The following is a 19508-nucleotide window of genomic DNA, read 5'->3' on the forward strand; positions in this document are numbered from 1 at the left end:
GGACAGAAATAGATGCTCTGTGCGTGTGTGCGTGCATGTGCTTGTGTTGGAGGCGACTCCAGCTGGGTGTTTACTCTGCACCAGGGAAGAGTGTGTCAAGCCAGCTGAGATGACAGAGCAGAGGGGGCTGTGACATGCAATGCAGGCGACAGGCCGCGTAAAGACACACACTCAAAGGTGTGTGTTGTGTCTTGCCTCTGGAGCGTGTGTGTGTGCATTTGTGAGCTACTCATGATTCGCGCTGATAGATGCACAACAGCAAATCTGTCTTGAGGAATGGGGGATTTTCAACGAGCAGCGATTTTATACCTCGTGCGTTTGCCTTCTTGTGGTGAAAATGTGGCATTCAGCAAAGTCAGCATCCACCTCATTACACCCATGTGATCTTCTGTGAAATATATAAAAGACCACACACACACACACACACACACACACACACACACACACACACACACACACACACACACACACACTTTAATTCTCATTTTACAGCATGTTCTTGGCAGGGTTTTACCTCCGAGCAGCTCTGTGTTGCTGTAAACAGACATTTGCAGGGTATTAGTGGGTCAATTGACCTGCAGCATCCAGGACAGCAGTTACTACAGGAAGACCCAGAGGTCACGGCTGTGTGGGACCTGGATAACACTCCCCATGCAACCCTGGAGCCACCATCTGGCTGTCTTACATAACTATAGAATGTGCTGTAAAATAGTACAGTTAGATTAAGTGAACTGGGAGAAAAAGGATCTTTATCATGGTAGCAAGACTGGTGTAAATGGTCGTGACCTTTATTCAGAATCTGCACAACTGCACGGCAAATTTAAAGCGTATAAGTTTTCTAAAAAAGCAGGAACTGCATGTTCTCAGCAGTAGCTACAAACCTGAATTCTATCTTTTTGTCAGCTTAATCTCAAAAGTATGGCAGGTTTTATTCTGGGAGTAGAAGACAATGATATGACTTTTTTAGCGATAAAATAATGTTCTTATCATCCTATCAGTAAAACACAGAATAGCTGAGCTCAGCCCATCTGTGTAATCCAGTAGAACAATGTGTAAAATCCACAGCAAATCCACAGCATCTATGAATGGCAACAAAATATATTAGACATTAACACATTATTAAAGATCGACAAAAAACAATGTTCAACTGCATCATCGTACTGACAAAAATCAAAGAATATGCTCCGCAGCCTGTGGGAAACATCAAGGTGGCAGCATCTAGTGTGTGTGAGCCAACAGAACATTTTAAGCTACAAACTGCAGCAAAGGAATATACATCAGAGGGAGAAGCAGCCATAATTTTGAGTCCCAAATCCAGAACTTCACAGCACAACACATATCCTGAATACTGAGCTTTTACCACACATAGGGGATGTTGCTTTTTATAATTGTTAGGATTTTATGTAAATGATCTGTACACTGACAGGTAGCTCCTACATATTCATTGGTCTAGATTTATTAGTCAGTGCTAATTAGTGGTAGTTAAGAATTTGCTGAATTTCTATCCTTGCCCTGCTGCTCCACTATGTTTAGCATTAGGCTGCAAATAAAAAATGGATGTAGCACCTGGCCATGAAAAGTAAACTCAATGCATAAATGACTTAAACCTGCATTCTTGCACACGGCCAGCAGGGGGCGACTCCTCTGGTTGCAAAAAGAAGTCAGATTGTAAAGAAGTGTATGTGAAAATGACTCACCTTGTCACTCTATCTGTTATCTCAGTAAACATTTTCCCAATATGGCTATAGTTTTGATTATTAGTTCCAGTCTCCTCCTATACAGTATGATATTCATTTTTCCAAACTATTTAGAGTAAAATCGGCAGAGTACATTATTTGGGGCTTCACAAATCGCACCCCTGTGAGTGTGTGTAGTGTCCTCAGTCAAATTTGTCCCTCACTTCTCTTTTTTAGTCTAAAAAAAACAAGGAGGCAATGCCGAAAATTCAAAACTCAAAGCGTCAAAATAGTCATCTCCAAAACAATGGTTGGCATCACGGTGGCTTCAAGGAGAGAGCAAGGGCACACTTCTTGCCTCACTGTGCTGCATTTTTTTGTCTGTATCATTACATTTTTGGAGAAATTATTCAATTCTCTAAAAAGAAGTTTATATTTAGCTAGTTTGCATATGAAAATACAGAATAGTGACAAATTAAAGGCAAAACCAACAGACAGCGTCATAGTGAGGCCACCATGTGCCATCAGAACACATCCAATGTACTTTAGCATTGAAGTCTCTATAACTCTATTTGAGAGAAAGGACTGTCTAACATGCCGGTCCAATATCTCCCCAAGGTGTTCAATTGGGTTGAGATCTGCTGACTTTAATTCACATTATTTTCATCAAACCATTCAGTGACCCCTGGTGTCCTATGAATGGAGACAGTGTTATCCTGGAAGAGAGCACAGGCATAAGGACAGAATTGTTTCATCACAGGTTAAAGGTGATCACTCAAAGCAATTTTGTATTGATTTGTCGTGAATATTACCTCTAAGGGGACAAGTGGGCCCAAACAATGGCAGCAAAATCACTCCCAACAGTACAACATACCCACCAGATCTCTCACTGTTGAGGTCAGGTGTTCAGGTTTTTCCTTTATCACCATTCTGCAGTTAACGTGTCAGATTTACTGCCCCTCTCGCCCCCCTTCCCTCACCTCCCTCCCCTTCTGTTTTGTGCATGAACTTGCACGTGCATATGCTGGAATAGCGTTGTGTAGATCAGCCCGAATGTGTGAACACACAGGATTCATTTCATATATACACTGAAGTGTACTGGATTAGAATTGCTGACTTCACTTTTCAGTCATTTTTTGTGTGAACTGGGGCTGTTACATGTTAATCTCCTCTCTGTAGTTTTTCTGTCTTGATAATTGCCGAGTTTGGCCATGAATTGTAATGATGATTGCTTTTTGTCATGTTAGCCATTTAGCATCGAACTCTCGGCTCCTCACAGTCCAATGAATGAATGAGTTTCAGAAGCTGTATTTCAGTGTGCCCACGCTCCACTATATTCCTCCAGCATTATCAGTCTTCTCATCTAACTCTTTATCAGAACAGGCTTAAATCCTGAAATGTCAGACACTTCATTTCAGGTTACATCTTCCAGGAGTTGGTGTCTTTTGATGCCGTCTGTCTGAAGGTCATGACCAGCAGTTTTGTTTGTGTTCTGTCTGTATTCTAAGTTTCTTATAGTCAAGGCTGAGCTGACAGTAAGAAAAAAAAGAAAAGAAAAAAAAGAGAAAATCCTCTGTACGGTATATGTATTACTTAACCTCCTACTCCACTATCATGACTGTGGTCCATGACAGCCAGGCTTTCTCCTAAGAGCTTGGGCAGAGATTAAAGCCTCTCTATCTGTCTCTCAGCCTGCTAAGCACCAGTTCTGCCTCATTCAACGAGCTGATTCTAAGGCCTTGAATAGAACAGTGGTGGACCAATCACAGGCAGGGGAGGGGTGCTGCTGTCCTTCCAATAAAGTCACTGAGGAAACACGCAGTGTAGGGGGAGGGCGCCACCAAGTGTTGGTAAGGAAAAGTGTGTAGGCTGTCCGAGATGATGTGATCGGGAATGAGGAGTGTTCCACGTCAAAGTACACTGACTATAGTAGCACAAAAGACTCAAAGAAATGAAAATGGACCACCAAGCAAAATAAAATTCAAGAATGCAGCAGTCTATAGAGCTGAGGGAAGTTTGACACTCATTACAGAAATGATCTTAAGCCACCAAGATAAGCAGAGCATAAGGAAAATGAGCAGCCAGACGTTAGTTTAATTAATGTCAACAAAATAAGACAGAAAATTAAACTTTCCACAAGCTGGATTTTGCTCCGTGTTTCAAACAAGTTATATAACAACAAAATATGTTTGAGGACCTTCACATTGACTGTATGGTACTCTCAAATTTTTCATTAAAAAACATTTGCTGCTTACTGTGCAGCTCATCGATGAGTCTATCAGTTAACTGGCATCATAGGTCCACCAAGGAACGCCGAGTTATGTGACGATTGGTGTATGTTGGTCTGCCTGTATGTTTGCTTGTCTGTCTGTTAGTAACATTACTCAAAAACAGACCAATGGATTTGGATGAAATTTTCAGGGAAAGTCAGAAATGACACAAGGACCAACTGATTAGATTTTGGCAGTGATGCGACATTTACTCTGGATCCACAGATTTGTTAAAAGATTTCTGTATCATTAGCTGTGTTTCCATTACCCTTTGATAAGCGCAAAATGTAAATAGCGCAATAAAAAACTGGTAATGGAAACACCTGAATTTCGAAAAAGGACTAAAATATCGCAAAAAAGTTTTCACGCTCTCATGAGGTGGTTTTTCAGACGTTTCAATATTGAAAAATATCGCAAAAGCGCAATGGAAACACTTTTTCCACAAATATACATCACCGCACGTGACGTACCTGGTCACATGACCAGTTCTCTCGAAGTAAACATGGCGCGGTACGTGTGGACAGAAGAGGACACCGAAGCTATGTCCGAAATGGCATACTAACGTACTACATACTACTTGGTTGATGGCTATGACTGGTATTTATATTGTAAGTGACAATTTTGTGGTATTTTCTAAGATTCACAAGCGTCATGGTACTTGTGTCCAAACTTATGGCCATGGCTGTACATACTAAATGAGTATACCGGGCTTTGCAAAACTTCTGTTACACTCGGTTTCGTGATCTTTAGAGACGTTTACATGTCAGAGTGAAAAATTCCATTAAATAAACTGAAAGTTCTACCTTATAGGCAGGTGTCCTTAATACTAATTTTTTTCTCCGGTGAAGTTGTATTAAGATGGAAGTCAAAAGAGTTGAGATATCTGCTCTCCTTTGTGCTGAACATCAGCCGGATGACCGTCCACAGAGTTGCGGAGAGGCTAAAGAATGGTGAAGAGCTTTCAGGTCTTCACCATTCTTGAAAGATCACTGAAAGATCGTCACCATTCTTGAGCCTCTCCGCGACTCTGTGGACGGTCATCCGGCTGATGTTCAGCTGCTTGGCTCTGTCAGACTTGTGGCCAGCATGAAGGAGAGCAGATATCTCAACTCTTTTGACTTCCATCTTGATACAACTTCACCGGAGAAAAAAACTGTTAAGAAAGATGCCTTTATTTTTATGCAGTATATCGCAAGTTATGCCTATAACTATGGATCTATGAGACCGAACGATGACCGTCACCACGGTCTTCACCTTGAATGATGCCATCCTACTACCTATCCTCGAGACCTTATGTCAACAATGTCATATGACTGACCTCAGGAGGCGTGCCTCACAGTCTATAAGAGGTTCCGGGGTCATCGCCTCCTCCTCCTGCCTGGAGCACCTCAGCCTGTTCTGAACGACAAGAGAATGGTGACGTCATCGTTCGGTCTCATAGATCCATAGTTATAGGCATAACTTACGATCTATTTCGACCTCACTCAGACCGTCACCACGGTCTTCACCTTGGATGACTCATAACTGAGGACTCCACCCCATCCCGGCTCCGTCTCACAGCAGAAAGCACAGCCACACCCAAAGGAGCTGGCGTCGCCACGTTGACTCTGTAAAACCGAGCAAACGTACATGGGCAGGTCCAGGATGCCGCAGCCCAAATTTCTGCCATAGGCACACCCTTCAGGGTGGCCCAGGAGGTTGCCATACTCCTCACAGAGTGCGCCACCAGATTACCAAGTATAGGAAGACCCTCCTTCTCATATGCCTGATATAGTGTCAACCAACCAGTGTGACAAGCGCTGTTTAGATACAGCAGCCCCCATTTTATTGCTCCCATAACAAACAGCTGTGAATGAGAGTGCCTCAGGGAGTGGGTGTGTGCCAGGTAGGCCCTCAAAGCCCTCACTGGATATAAAGTATGCAGGGCCAAGTCCCCCTCCTCCAAAGTCGGGTCTGGATAAAATGCACTGATCTCGATAACCTGGTTCACTGTCTGTGGACTTACCACCTTAGGCAGGAATGTAGGATTGGGCCACAGTGACACCCCCGAGTCACCCGCCTTCCACCTTATACACCGCTCACTGGTGGACAGGGCATGCAGCTCGCCAACCCTCTTGGCAGAGCAAATCACCAACAGAAACAAGGTCTTATGTGACAGGGATTTCAACTCTGCTTGATCCATAGGCTCATAAGGGGCCCGAGTCAGCGATCTCAAGACTAAGGAGAGATCCCAAGACGGTACGCCCCCTTAACAAACTGTGAGACCAAAGGATGTCTCCCTACTGAGACACCCTCAACTGGCTCATGGTAAGCAGAGATCGCCACTGAATACAACCTTACCGTGCTAGACGCCTTCCCAGAATCCAAAAGAGACTGAAGGAAGTGCAGTACAAGACGCACTGAACAGGTGGAGAGCTGAGAGAGCTCTAGCGCTGCATATTGTCTGCAATACTGCATCGTCTAGCTCCTCAGACTGGGGCTGCAGAGCGGCCATGCCCACAACTGCAGTGTTGCCGGTCTGGGGTGCCAGATCTGGCCGTCTGCCAGGGATAGCAGGTCTGCTCTGACTGGCAGGGGCCATGGCTGACCATGGATTAGACGGAGGACAGCCAAAAACCACAGCCTCCCAGGCCACCTGGGAGCTATCAGCAGAACCCTGCAGTGTCCTACAGTCACCCTGTGGAGGACATGGGGGATCAGAGGAAATGGGGGAAAAGCACACAATAAGCCTATCGGCCACTCGTGTGACAGAGCATCTAGTGCCAGGGGAGCCCCTCGAAGCTCCAGGGAGAACCAGTGTTTGCAGTGGGCAGTCTCTGCCGATGCAAAAAGATCGATTTGAGCTCTGCCGAACCGGGACCATAGCAGCGCCACCACCTGTGGGTGTAATCTGCAGCTGCTGGAATGGAAAGTGATGGCTGGGGCTAAGAGATGCCAGCCCACACACCCTCCACTGAACTCGGAGCCTCCACTGGCACTGAAAGTCTGACAATTTTGGCTGCGCTCTGTATTTTTGCCATGACGTCCTGCACTGAGGACTCAGTGTCTGGAGTACACCCCAGATCTGATCCCCTGCCCCCCAGTGAGGAGTTCAGCTCCTCCTCATCTAAGGGTCCTCTGGACGGGCTCACACTCCCACAAAAGGAACTGTGTGCATACAGGGAGAGGACGTCTGGTGAACCCTGCCGTTCTTCCTGATATGGCAGCAGGTCACCCTAAGAGGCCACACTCGGCTCCCGTGACACTGAGGCTGGGCCAGTAGCTAGCTGCCGGGCCGCAATCCTAGTCAGCCTATCTGACAGACTCCAAATAGCGGCCAGGATCTTCAATTGAGTCTCCCCCGACTGATCCAGATGTTCCAGGTTGGACCATCTCCTGCGAACAGGCTGTCCAGGGCCCCGTCCCTGATAGTGATCAGGGCTACGGTCCCGCTTATGGCCCCTGTTCCGCTTCGCGCTCTGCCCATTATCCTTAGACGCGGCTGGGGGAGGGCGAGTCATTTTATTGCGTGCAGCCTCCTCCACCACCCTTGCCCTGCGTGTGTGCTCCTCCAGAGGGAGCTCTGACGCAGCCGGGCACGGCTTTTCAATGTCTTCCACCAGGTGAGCCACCCCTCAACAATGGGGGCACTCCCTGTGGCCATCGCGAGGGTCCATGGTCACCTGGCAAAATCTACACCACTGTGACGCCATTGTCCTTTAGCCCACCAAAATGACCAAACGTAAAACACACCGTACTGCGAACAGTCGGGTATCCTTACTTTCCTGGACTTTACCAACTGAGAACCCACTGTTAACAGGGGCACCAGAATAAATCAAAAAAACACAATATAATGTGTAAATACCGACTGCAAAACAAAGAATGTTATTAGTAACTCACAGTTAATGTCCTGAGTAACCTCACCACACTACTCAGGCAGCCAGGCTCTCAACATAAAGAGACCTCACCTGAGGAAAACTGGTTATATGGCGTCCCTCAGTGTGTGCGAACGCACAAGGGACAATCAGAACACACGCCCGCTCACCGCGAATGGCAAGCCGTCTGGGCAACGCAACAACAAACTTCTTATTTATTGAAGTCACAATGAGAGAACAAAGCAGAACAATCAGTTTTCTCTTTCCAACGCTTGTCGCTGACAACACGCTCTACCAGGGATAATACCGGAAAGAGACCTGTAATCTGTTGGAAATCAGCCTATCCTTCAATTTAACAAACCAATAGAATATGTGTAAGGCTATTTCTGCCCAGTTCTTTTGATGGAGTAGTCAGGAGACTTCTTCTTAAAATCAAAAGTATTTATTACAGCAAAATTGAATGTGCGATACAGAGCTCTGGGCCTGAATCCTCTGTCCCTAACCAACAACAAGTGTTCAGTCAGTTCAGATGGAATCAGACTGCTAACTTTTCCTGACCCAGTCTTCTTATACTCTAACAGTGTGTATATCTATCTAGGCTGGCCGCTCCCTCCGGTGCTGCGTTGGTCCGCTCTCCTCTGTCACAGCTGATGTTTTGTCATTATCGCTCTTGTAGGAATGACTTCACCCCTGCAAAGCAAGATTAGAGACTGCACACACAACAAGCTCATGTTCTTTACTGATTACGGCTTACGTCATAAACTATCTGTACCTTTATCAAAAACTGTCTGTACTTTGATTATCAATCACTTTATGTCTTGATCATCCTTGCATTCAATCATATGAGTAATAAGCAGAATAAAGCATAAGCTCCTTCTTATTGATTCTGGACTTTTCTACTCTTTGTTTCATTACAGTCACACCGTGGTAATGATGCTCTTGACCTTCCTATTCCTCAGAACTAATACAACTCTTAAATATGCACACTTAGCAAATTATGAAACACACTATTTCCCACAAATCAACGAGCTGGGAAACAGACACACGCTTCATACACACACGAAACTTACCGAACCACACAACCCACAGGGACCGTCGGCACCTGCACCGAAGTGACGGATTGATAGTGGAGTCCCGTAAATGATTATACTCACGGTCTCGGATGAGACGAGTAAGGCAAAGAGGAGGCGGCGATGACCCCGGAACCTCTTATAGACTGTGAGGCACGCCTCCTGAGGTCAGTCATATGACATTGTTGACATAAGGTCTTGACGATAGGTAGTAGGATGGCATCATTCAAGGTGAAGACCGTGGTGACGGTCTGAGTGAGGTCGAAATAGATCCCCATTATTCCAGAGATAATACTTATGTGGAGAAAAATTGTGCTTGTAAGTCATTTTCCACGACATCAAAACCGGGTAGTGACAGTCCAGGCACAGATACCGTGGAGGCTTCCATTTTGGTGGGTAGCTCGCAAAGCATTATGGGGCGGTTGAGTATGACTAGTTTGGTCACCGCGCATACTTAAATATTTTCCGGAATTAGTGTACAGCCGGGTATTTCTCGCGTACTCAATCTTTTCATACTATCTAATGTGAACGCACTACATACTTATTTTGAAGTCACACTTACTATGAGTAGTACGTTAGTATGCCATTTTGAACACAGCCCGAGCCTTTTCTTGCCATTATTCTTGAGAAAAACATCACTGCCATACTAGACAGCAAACAGCAGAGGAATGCAGTGTTATAAGGAGATAGAAGCGGAAATGAGGGAGAAAGGGTTCGACATCGAAATCTCGCGGGATATTTTACGAGAGTTACAATGCTTCTGCCCAGAACAATCTTCAATGGAAACACGTTCAAAGCGCAAATATACTTTGTCGAAATTTTAGAAATATCGCTTTTATTTTGCAAAAAACTGTAATGGAAACCCAGCTAGAGTTAGATAGCGACATGGTTCACTGTAACTATGACAAGTGAACACTATGTCAGCTGCCTGCTGACGATAACGATTGCGATCCTACTATAAATTGATCACTGCGGACTTATCAGGACTTATCTGTCAGAAATGATACAATGACCAACTGATTAAATTGTGGGGGTTTTGAGTCCCATCAATTCCTGCTGCCCCCTACATATTTAGGTCACGGGATCTGGTATCTGTACATAATGTACACATGCATAACACATGCCTGTGCTCAGTGTAAGGTCATTAAGGTACCTCTATACTAAATGGCCACATTCTATAGTGCCGTGATTTCTGCCATGAATTTTTTCCAAGATTTCAGCAGTCGGAAATGATACGACTCTGCAGCTTTGGTGGAGTAGTGTGCTCTCCGAGGGCTTTTCTTGATTTAACTATGATGCATTGTAAAGAATCAATATTCGCTGCAATATACTTTTATTGCATAGTGAAGTCTCACTTTAAAGTTTGATTAAGCTGTTTTCAGTTCAGCAGTGATTATTGCACAGGATCACTCCTGAAGAAAAACACTTTAAATCAGCCCCATAAATGACTGAATTAATGCTAAATTCAGTTCAGCAGCTTCAGTTCCATGATCCAGGCTGTGGGGGTCTAGCTAAAATCCAGTTTGTCACATGTCCAGATGGTGTTTTTTTTATATGCTGGAAGATGCATCATGAGTAAAATAAGCAGTCAACGCCATGGCTGATTATTTCCACCTTGATTACCTGCGTTTCCATGACAATTTAAAAAATACAGACTCAGACTTTAAATGCAACAAACCTAAAGATCCAAAGCTCTCTGTTAAATTGTTCTTCAGGAATGGGTCAAACAGTTGCATCAATCCAATGATATAACCTACTGCTGAGAGAGCGTAAAGTAATTTTCATGTTTGAGAAGAGCTGTACATGAGCTGGTGTGCTAGAAAAGCAATGATAGAGTTTTATTGTCTGTATTTTTCAACAACTCACTAAAGCAAGGATGTCAAATTCATTTGAGTTCAGGAGCCACATTCAGACATATCAGAAAGCTAAATAACTGAGTTGACATAATCTCAGAACTGAATGAAAACATTCACATTACTGCACACACGTGGTCAACACAATACAGTGAATAAATACATAATTCTTGCTTTTTGCCTTTTCAGGAGTGTTTGTTCTTCATTTTTACAGATAGTGATCATTTTCCTGCAATGCAGCAAGTACTGCAGAACTACAAGTAGTAAAATAGTTTGGTCATGCTCAGACTTCAATCAGATGGTGTTCCTGGGGGCTCGGTCCTCATAGTGCTGAACAATACTCATATTAGGATCATTTTAACAAATTCTGTGGTTGTGATAAGTCATGATTTTAGCAGGAATGGTCATTTGCGCATTTCTTCCACTAAAAGAAAAGTAAACATGCTTATCTGATGTTTTCTGAGGCCTAGACCAAACAAGTATGTTCCCTTATGTTTCAAGAATATGATTTATGGGCTGGACCATCTCATTTATGATGGTATGTTGTGAAACATTTTAGCTTTATCAAGAAATTGTGGTTGATGTGATCTGGATATTGTACTTGGCATTTTGGTATTTTCATTATTTGTTCAGCCCTTGGTCCTGGTACTGTCTATGTTGGCTCACAGCTGATTAGCACTGAGGGTTATAAGCTATGACAAATCAAAACATCTGCTGTGAAAAATGGCTCCCGTTTCTTGTACCTAGCAAAGGCCACACGCATTAGACCAAAAAATAGGGCCTAAAAGTACACCACAAATTATCCAAACATGTACAAGCAGACAAAAATGTTCCCACAAGTTGCTTTAATTGATTGTTAAAAATAAGTAAGGCTAGAGATGCTGTAGAAGTACAAGATGGTGTATGTACTGCAAACCTGGAAGAAATGGAGCCCCTGCCAAGTTAATGAAAAGCATGAGCAGATGAGAGGGATGATACAGACGTGTGGAGGAGAAGGTTTCCTCTGTCATGCTGTGATGGGATGAAGCTGTCCAGTCACTGCCTGGAGTTCAGTTTGACTTGATTTCCCATGCTGGAGGAGATAACTGATTAAGCGTGTGGACAGGCTGCACTTTAAAAACCCCACACTCACTGCTGTCCCCTCAGAGACACGCTGCATAGCTGAGCAAAGTTACCCTCTGCAAAACAAATTCATCAGTCCAACAGCAGCAACTGTTGTCCAAACAATAAACCCAAGTCACGTTCAGGTTTCATACATATATAATCATATATATTCATATTTAATGTACAAAGATACATTCTGAATTGCAAAGGCTCAATCATTGTAAATAAATACTGAAATGGCTAACTGCAATAATATTTTCTTTTCTCCTGGAGAACACACACACACACACACACACACACACACACACACACACACACACACACACACACACACACACACACACACACACACACACACACACACACACACACACACACACACACACACACACACACACACACACACACACACACACACACGAGAACAGGTCCCCTCTGATACTGTTCAATACAAAGAGGACAAAACAAAAAACACGAGTGCAGTGTACTGGAACACACAGGCCAGAAATACAATCTCAATTACACCCAAAAGAACATCTGACGCAATGAAGTCAGAGGACAATCTAAAGACAGACATTAAAGTTCATAAAAATAGACTTAAAACATTTTCTCAGTTTATGGGCTTAAAATCAGGAGGGGGTCTCTCAAATAATCATCATAGTCTAGTACAAAGGGGGCAGAGCAGCGCTGCAAAATCAAACATGTCAGTGTTCGAGTTTTGACCTCAGAATGTCAAGATAAGGATTAGAGAGGGAGGGGGTGTAATCCTCAGTGCTGCTTGTTCTCTCCTCTCTTACTAACAGGTCCAGGACATTCTCTTCTCTCACACCCTGAAAATACTCCAATTTCCAAATATGAAAGTCTAAAAATATATCTTATCTATACACTAGGATTTCTGTTACAAAAACCAGCAAGTTATCTACATGGAGGCAAACATGCCGCTGAAAGGTGCCATGTTAGACCAGACACTATTACTGTGTCAGCATGTGGCAAACTATCCATCCAGAATGCTTTAACCTTTGGTAGCAAATGGAACATTCTTTAAGAAAAATAAATACTTTGTTGCTCCGTCCTTTCAAACCTTCCTAAAGCAAGTCTTAAAGTGGCGACTGACCGGAGCTGGCAGCTACATGGAGAGCAGAGGACCAACAACATCCTCCTTCATGGATTAAACACAGGTCTTACACTTAAAGGGATGGAGGACTGAGGATTGGATACAGCTGCTGCTGCTCTTCATTTCATAATTAAGGGTTTTGTAAATTGAGTTTTGGAATTAAAAAGGTGAGAGCTACAGTGCCTCTACTCCAGCTTCAGTTTGTGCCTCTTGTGCATTACCATTACATTCAATTTACAGAGCAACACATCTGATTCTTATATGCTAGCAGTTCTGTGATGCTCAGTGACAAGGTCAGACGATTTTTATCGGGTGTCCAGACTGAGATCATGACTCACACAGTTTCTCTGCGTAGCAAATCACTGTAGCTAATTATTTTTTATTACTTACGCAGACACGACTACCATGTAGAGGTACATCATGAGGACTCATATCAGTAGATTTTTTTTTTTTTGGTAGCTGTTAAGTGATTCAAAAATCTTGCATGTTTTTTTCCCCCCAAATTCTGTTGTTTTTTTTTAAAACAAACGGTGCCATGTAAATTACATTAAGATTAATATCATAGTGTCAATGCTGATGTTCAGCAGGTAGACTGTACACCATAAGTTAGCGTGCTAACTGTGGTTAATTAATATTAAACAGAAACAAAGCTGTAGTTAATGGCAATATGATTAGCTTCACAGGTATTTGTTAATAAAGGAACGTACTTCATTCCGATCAAAGTTATTTCAACTCATCCTTCACAGCAAACTATCCAAGGGTTGTTGAGATATTTAATAAAGAACTAAAATGCTAACCTCATGGTGACTCATCCACTGGGGACCATTTACATCTGTACAATATTCACGGCCAATCCATGCTGGAGATATTTACAAGATAAGTAAAATCTCCAACCTATTTGTAGCGCTAAAGAACAGGTCAGGATTCCTTTTCTGGGTTCTAAGACTATTGGTCCCAGATTTTCATAGCAATCCATCCTACATTTATGGAGAGCTGTTCTATCAACAGTTGACTGTTGACATGAATGTATTTCTGAAGACTCTCTGATCCAACTTGATCAAAATTTCATCCGATCCAAGATAACTGAAAACAAACCTTTTTTCAACTGTATTTGCTGATCTAGACAGTTTGAATTACATATTTATGTTAAAATATATGTAGTTGTTTTGTATGAAATATAACTTTTGTTCATTAGGGAAAAATTACATTAAAATGTTATTTTTTATGAAGTAGACAGGATACAGTTTTGATTCTGGATGTACTTTCACAAAGTGATTTGTTGGGAGTTTTACTTTTAAGAAAAATTGTGTGTGCAGATCTGTGACTTGACTGTAATAGTAATAAACAAGACACAAGCTGTGCTGCCAATCCTACATATTGAATATTTAGAGAAATTGTCTGCTTGAACAAATGCTAACCAGATGAATATGTGACTTATTGCATTTGGCTCAAAGACAACTGGACGTCGATTACATTTCTTGACTTTTCAAAAGCAAAGTTCTCAAAGGATGAAAAAACAAAAATCAGCATTAAATACAATTAGTAACTGAACCAAGATTCCCACATGATTGACTCCCACACAAGGCTGCCCATCTTACATTATTAAAGGGCATCAAGGGAACAACAGATTTAGCATCAACCGAGCCCAGCATCAGCACAAAGGAACTGGATTGAGTAGAGGGAACCTGGAAAATGTCAGGAAGAAAACGACAAGTATTTGCTGAGCAAATATAACAAACAAAAAGTAAAGGCTCTGTACTCAATGACAGTTCACCTCAAATAATATTGAAAGAGAAGGAGGCAGTATAACAGATTGTAATTCAAATTCATAAAATTAAAAAAAACAAAAAGAAGACAAGTAATAATAAAACATGCATCCAAGTTATCAGTGAGAAAAAGCTCTCGGAGCAGTTGTTGCTTGTTTCACTCTTATTGTTCAGAACTTAGGAAGAAAAAGTGCGGATTAAACTCATGCCTGCAGAGGGGAGTTGCCCACCTCAGCTCTCCCTCTGTGGCAGTAGTTTGAGAGAAAAGGCAGATCAGGCCTCAGGGGTCAGAGTTCAGTCCTCGTTGCAAAGGACCTGCCAGACGATGAGGTGGCTGCGCTCAGCTTTAGCCAGGAAGGGCTGCAGTTTCATGGGAGGCACCTCTGCCTCGCCATCCTCATCACCTGCGCACACGCACACACACACACACACACACACACACACACACACACACACACACACACACACACACACACACACACACACACACACACACACACACACACACACACACACACACACACACACACACACACACACACACACACACACACACACACGTTCTCCCCTGAACCTGCTGCACTGATTACTGTTCTATCTGTGTCTGTGTCATGTAGTTAACTCACCCATTCTAAAGTCAATGTAGCCTTCCCCTCCACTCATCACCAACATGGACTTGTTTCTTTCCTGAGTTGTGGCATCTGTCGCCTTGTCACCTGCTGCCTCTCCTCCGCAGGATGCAGATGGAACTGTATGACCTGAAAGCACAGACACACAAACTGTAAATAACACCAAAGCTCTCCAGACTGTGTCTGTTCATGCAACGTTTTTACAGTTAGGACATTCAAACCTTGTTAGTTATCAGTTTACTGTATTTAAATAAGCTCTCAGCTTTCTGACTCACTTGTTATTCAGCTGCTTTCAATATGGGAATTAGAAAAAGATTAGCAAAAAGTGTACTACATTTCAAATAGCAGGGTTGCACGGTACATTATTTCAACTAAGAACGTCGTACAAAGCAATCATATTACGTGAAGTGCAATGTGAAATAAGGCAAATTAACTTGAAGACATCATGGTGGTTTTTGCTGCTTGATACAAAAGAAAACTATCATGTTTCTCTTCTTCCATGATGAACCCACAAAAGAAACCCATCTAATAGAACATTATATACTCTGATTTCTTGAATTCTTTCTTCCTTTGTTTAGAAGACACAGAGTTTGTTAAATCGCAGGCTAGATACGTGCACAGCAAAATAATTGAGGAAGAGAAGAGAGACAATGAAAAGCAAGATTTAGTATCAAAAAAATTATTGCAACGTCAAATGTAGAGCTGCACAATTAATGGAATATTAAACATGGAAAAGCTTTCCGCCTCTTAGTTAAAAGCACATAACTGTATTAATGATGTTCAAAGTGTTATACTCAAAGAAAACAGTCAGTGTAGATAAAATAATTTGGTTTCAGGCAAATCTGACTATAGAATTTAGTTTTACTCTTTTCAATCTAATGTTTGGTCACCAGCAATAACGCAAACAGAGGACTTTTATTTGGTAGAGTGAAGTTTCACTACGATGCAGGGCCGGCCCAAGCCTTCAGTGGGCCCTAAGCAAAATTTACCTTGGGGGGCCCCCACGAACGACTTCAGTGCAAAATCTGAATATATGTCAAGCAGTGATAGGTAGATGAGACCCCATCATGTGTGTCACACTTTTCCCTCATTGTATCATTCATGTATCACGCAGTGCCGGTTTGACTAATTGGCGCCACGAGTGGATTAAGAAATGTACTGCAGCCAATGAACAACAAAGTTTGAAACAATTTGTGATGAATGAGCTTGACTGAAGGTAATGCAACTATTTTTTAAAACTGTATGTCTAAAAATAAATACAAATAGACTTGAAAGTGTTTTTGTTTGATAGAGAAAGTAGGCCTACATGTGATAAATTGATTGTTATATTATCATTAAAATGTAGGCTTAAGTGCTTTGTGCCTGTTGTGACCACAGTCAATGTCAAGTGTTGTTTATAATTTTCTCAATAAACTCAGTTGTGTTACCATGCAGGAAATCATACTGGTAGTAATTTTTAAGCCCCAAAATTATAATTCATAGCATGTATTTCAGCAGTTTTTATGCTTTTACTTTACTTTCACTTCACTGAATTACTTTTACATTTATTGGGGTAAATTTTGACCCAATTTACTTTTACTCAAGTAATGTAATCAAGTTCTTTGATCATTACTGACTATGTTGATGTTGGAAGTTCATTTAGATGTTTTTTTAAAGTTTCCTTTACCTTTTAACAGAAATTACCAGTAAGGTTGCTTAGCTTACTTTTTATTACAAATGATTGTAAAACAGAGTATAAAAGTACAGATTGGCATGCCAGAAAAACATATTTTCATATTTGAAAGGGCACATGACATGTTTATATTATTATACATGGAAGATCTTTTCCAAAAGGACAATTCAAAATATTTTGATTTTATAACATACATAAAAAACCAAGTTCTCTAGAACACTAAAATCTTTGCTTTCTTTTTGCTTTTTCGGCACTCTTTCTCTTTTCATCTGTGTGTAATAATGAACCCGCAAATGTGAGTCGCGCTGTGTACGTTAAAGCCGTGTATAGAGAACGGAAGGATGGATATTGGTTGTTTGTTGGACAAATGTGTTTATATTTCCCGCTGTGGTAATCACATCTGAAAGTGGTTTATACCGGCGGATTCGTGAGAATCTAAGCTTTCCATCGGTGTATAATGTTTCTATCATCGAGTTGGCAGTGTCGTTCTATTTCGAAAAATGCTTATGTAAATATCAAAACGGCCCGCCTGTGGGCCGCTGAACCTTAACGGGTTTTAATTCCGGTTTTGTTTAGAGTCGAGGATTTAGATCATTTTGGGTTAAGTGAAGGGATTTGTTATATATTAAAGGTTAGAAAATGTAATTGCAATTAACAAATATCCACCCGGAGGAGAAAAAGGCACCGTGGCAAACAAGACTCAGACTGAGCCCTAAACTTGCGATGCTCACAACATTTATCAAAACAAAAAAGTCATACAACCCACCATTATCCTTGTTTTTCTTTTCCTGCTCCTCCAACCGTTTTCTCTTTCTTTTTTGTGCCCTGAGAGGTACATTTTCTTGGACGGTAACATTTCTGTTTGCTTCTGTCCGCCATTGAGCAATGACACTGTCACTGAACTTGCGTAGCCGCTAAGGCATTCTGCTGCAGGAGTAACTAGGTCCACTTATTGATACCATCGAAGATTGACATACTTGGCAACCTCGCTGGCATTAGAAAATTAGACCAAAATTATTGTTGTACAACCCGGAACAATGGTTATTCATTGTTTTTTTTTTCTAATTTTTTTTTACAATTACACTTGCTTTTTATTAAGTACTCTGGGAGGCCCCCTGGTGGTGGTGGGCCCTAAGCGACCGCTTAACTCGCTTACGCTAACTCGCTGTGCTACGATGTGAGGACAAACTTTCATGTTGAATTTAGGTTTGAGTATTTTTAACACGTGAAGTACCGGTGTACTGTATGTCTTGTGAGAAGAGCATAGGACAGGGAAGAGCTGCAGGGGAAAAGTTGACTTTTCAAATTCTAGTGTTTCTTTTCAGTTTTTTACTTACCTGGAACAGCTGTGAAGAACTTGACAGCATCCCGGTGACCATGGAAACAGAGCTGAGCATGAGCCATGGAGCAGTAGGGAACGAATGTCCCGGCTGTCACTTTGTCGCCGCTGTCGTCCCCGTAGACACGAACCACACTTCCAGGATGGTTACCTGCTGTCTTGGTCGCCTTGTTGGCTGCTGATGGAGCAGTGGAAGGGGTTGAGAGAGAGAGACACTTTAAATACTCAGTCTGTTAAAAAAACACTCAAAGCAATACTCATGATGCACTTTAATTAAATATTGGTCTCATTAAATGTTTCTCATCAGAATGTATATGATTGTTACATTAGTTTGCTTTTAAAAACAAGCCAACTGAACTGAAACCAGTGACACTCACGCTACTTTGGCAATGTAAGCTAAATTATGAATAAATGAAGATACGCACTGCCTGGCCAAAAAAAATGTCGCCACCTGGATTTAACTAAGCAAAGAGACGGGAGCCTTCCATTGGATATTTACTCCACTGATGAATACGTTTCAGCTGTAACAACTTATTCAACCCTAGCTGATGCAGTAAGCGGCTTCTTATTTCTTAAACAACCATGTTGAAAGACATATCCTGTGGTCATGGAAAGGGATGTTAATCTGTCTCGGAAGGGTCAAATTATTGGCCTGCATCAAGCAAAGAAAACAGCTAAGGAGATTTCTGAAGCTACTAAAATCTGATTAAGAACCATCAAACGCATTATTAAAACCTGGAGGGACAGTGGTGAACCATCATCTTCAAGGAAGAAATGTGGTTGGTCATGTGGTCTAAAGAGTCCAGATTTACCCTGTTCCAAAGTGATAGGCGCATCACAGTAAGAACAGAGGCAGATGAAGTGATGAACTCATCATGGCTAGTGCCCACAGGCCTGTGGGGGTGAGGGTTCAGCAACGTTATGTTCCTAAAGAACGAGGTCTGCTGACTACCTGAAAAAACTGAATGACCAGGTCTTTCCATCAATGGAGTTTTTCTTCCCTGATGGCATGGACATGTTCCAAGATGATGATGTCAGGATTCATGGGGCTCACATTGAGAATGAGTGGTTCAGGGAGCATGAGACATCATTTTCACACATGGATTGGCCTCCACAGAGTCCAGACCTCAGCCCCATTCTTTGGGATGTTCTGGAGAAGAC

General features: G+C 42.2%; 1 protein-coding gene across 6 annotated transcripts in view; it reads right to left on the minus strand.

The window, feature by feature from the left end:
- Window positions 1-272: 272 nt before the first annotated feature.
- LOC110962323 (C-Jun-amino-terminal kinase-interacting protein 4-like) overlaps window positions 273-19508 on the minus strand; it is an 83927-nt gene continuing 64691 nt past the window's right edge. For 4 of the 6 annotated variants that reach the window (XM_051939015.1, XM_022210251.2, XM_051939020.1 and 1 more), the window contains 3 exons: window positions 18346-18525; window positions 15334-15465; window positions 11554-15111 (listed from right to left, as the gene is read on the minus strand). In XM_051939015.1, coding sequence (XP_051794975.1) covers window positions 15002-15111; window positions 15334-15465; window positions 18346-18525 — 422 coding nt within the window. In that variant the 3' untranslated portion in view covers window positions 11554-15001. Of the gene's footprint in view, window positions 389-11553; window positions 15112-15333; window positions 15466-18345; window positions 18526-19508 lie in introns of those variants that run through there. The other 2 variants (XM_051939017.1, XM_051939016.1) reach the window with 2 other exon arrangements.

The sequence above is a fragment of the Acanthochromis polyacanthus genome, chromosome 19 (assembly GCF_021347895.1).
Source record: "Acanthochromis polyacanthus isolate Apoly-LR-REF ecotype Palm Island chromosome 19, KAUST_Apoly_ChrSc, whole genome shotgun sequence".
Lineage (NCBI taxonomy): Eukaryota > Metazoa > Chordata > Actinopteri > Pomacentridae > Acanthochromis > Acanthochromis polyacanthus.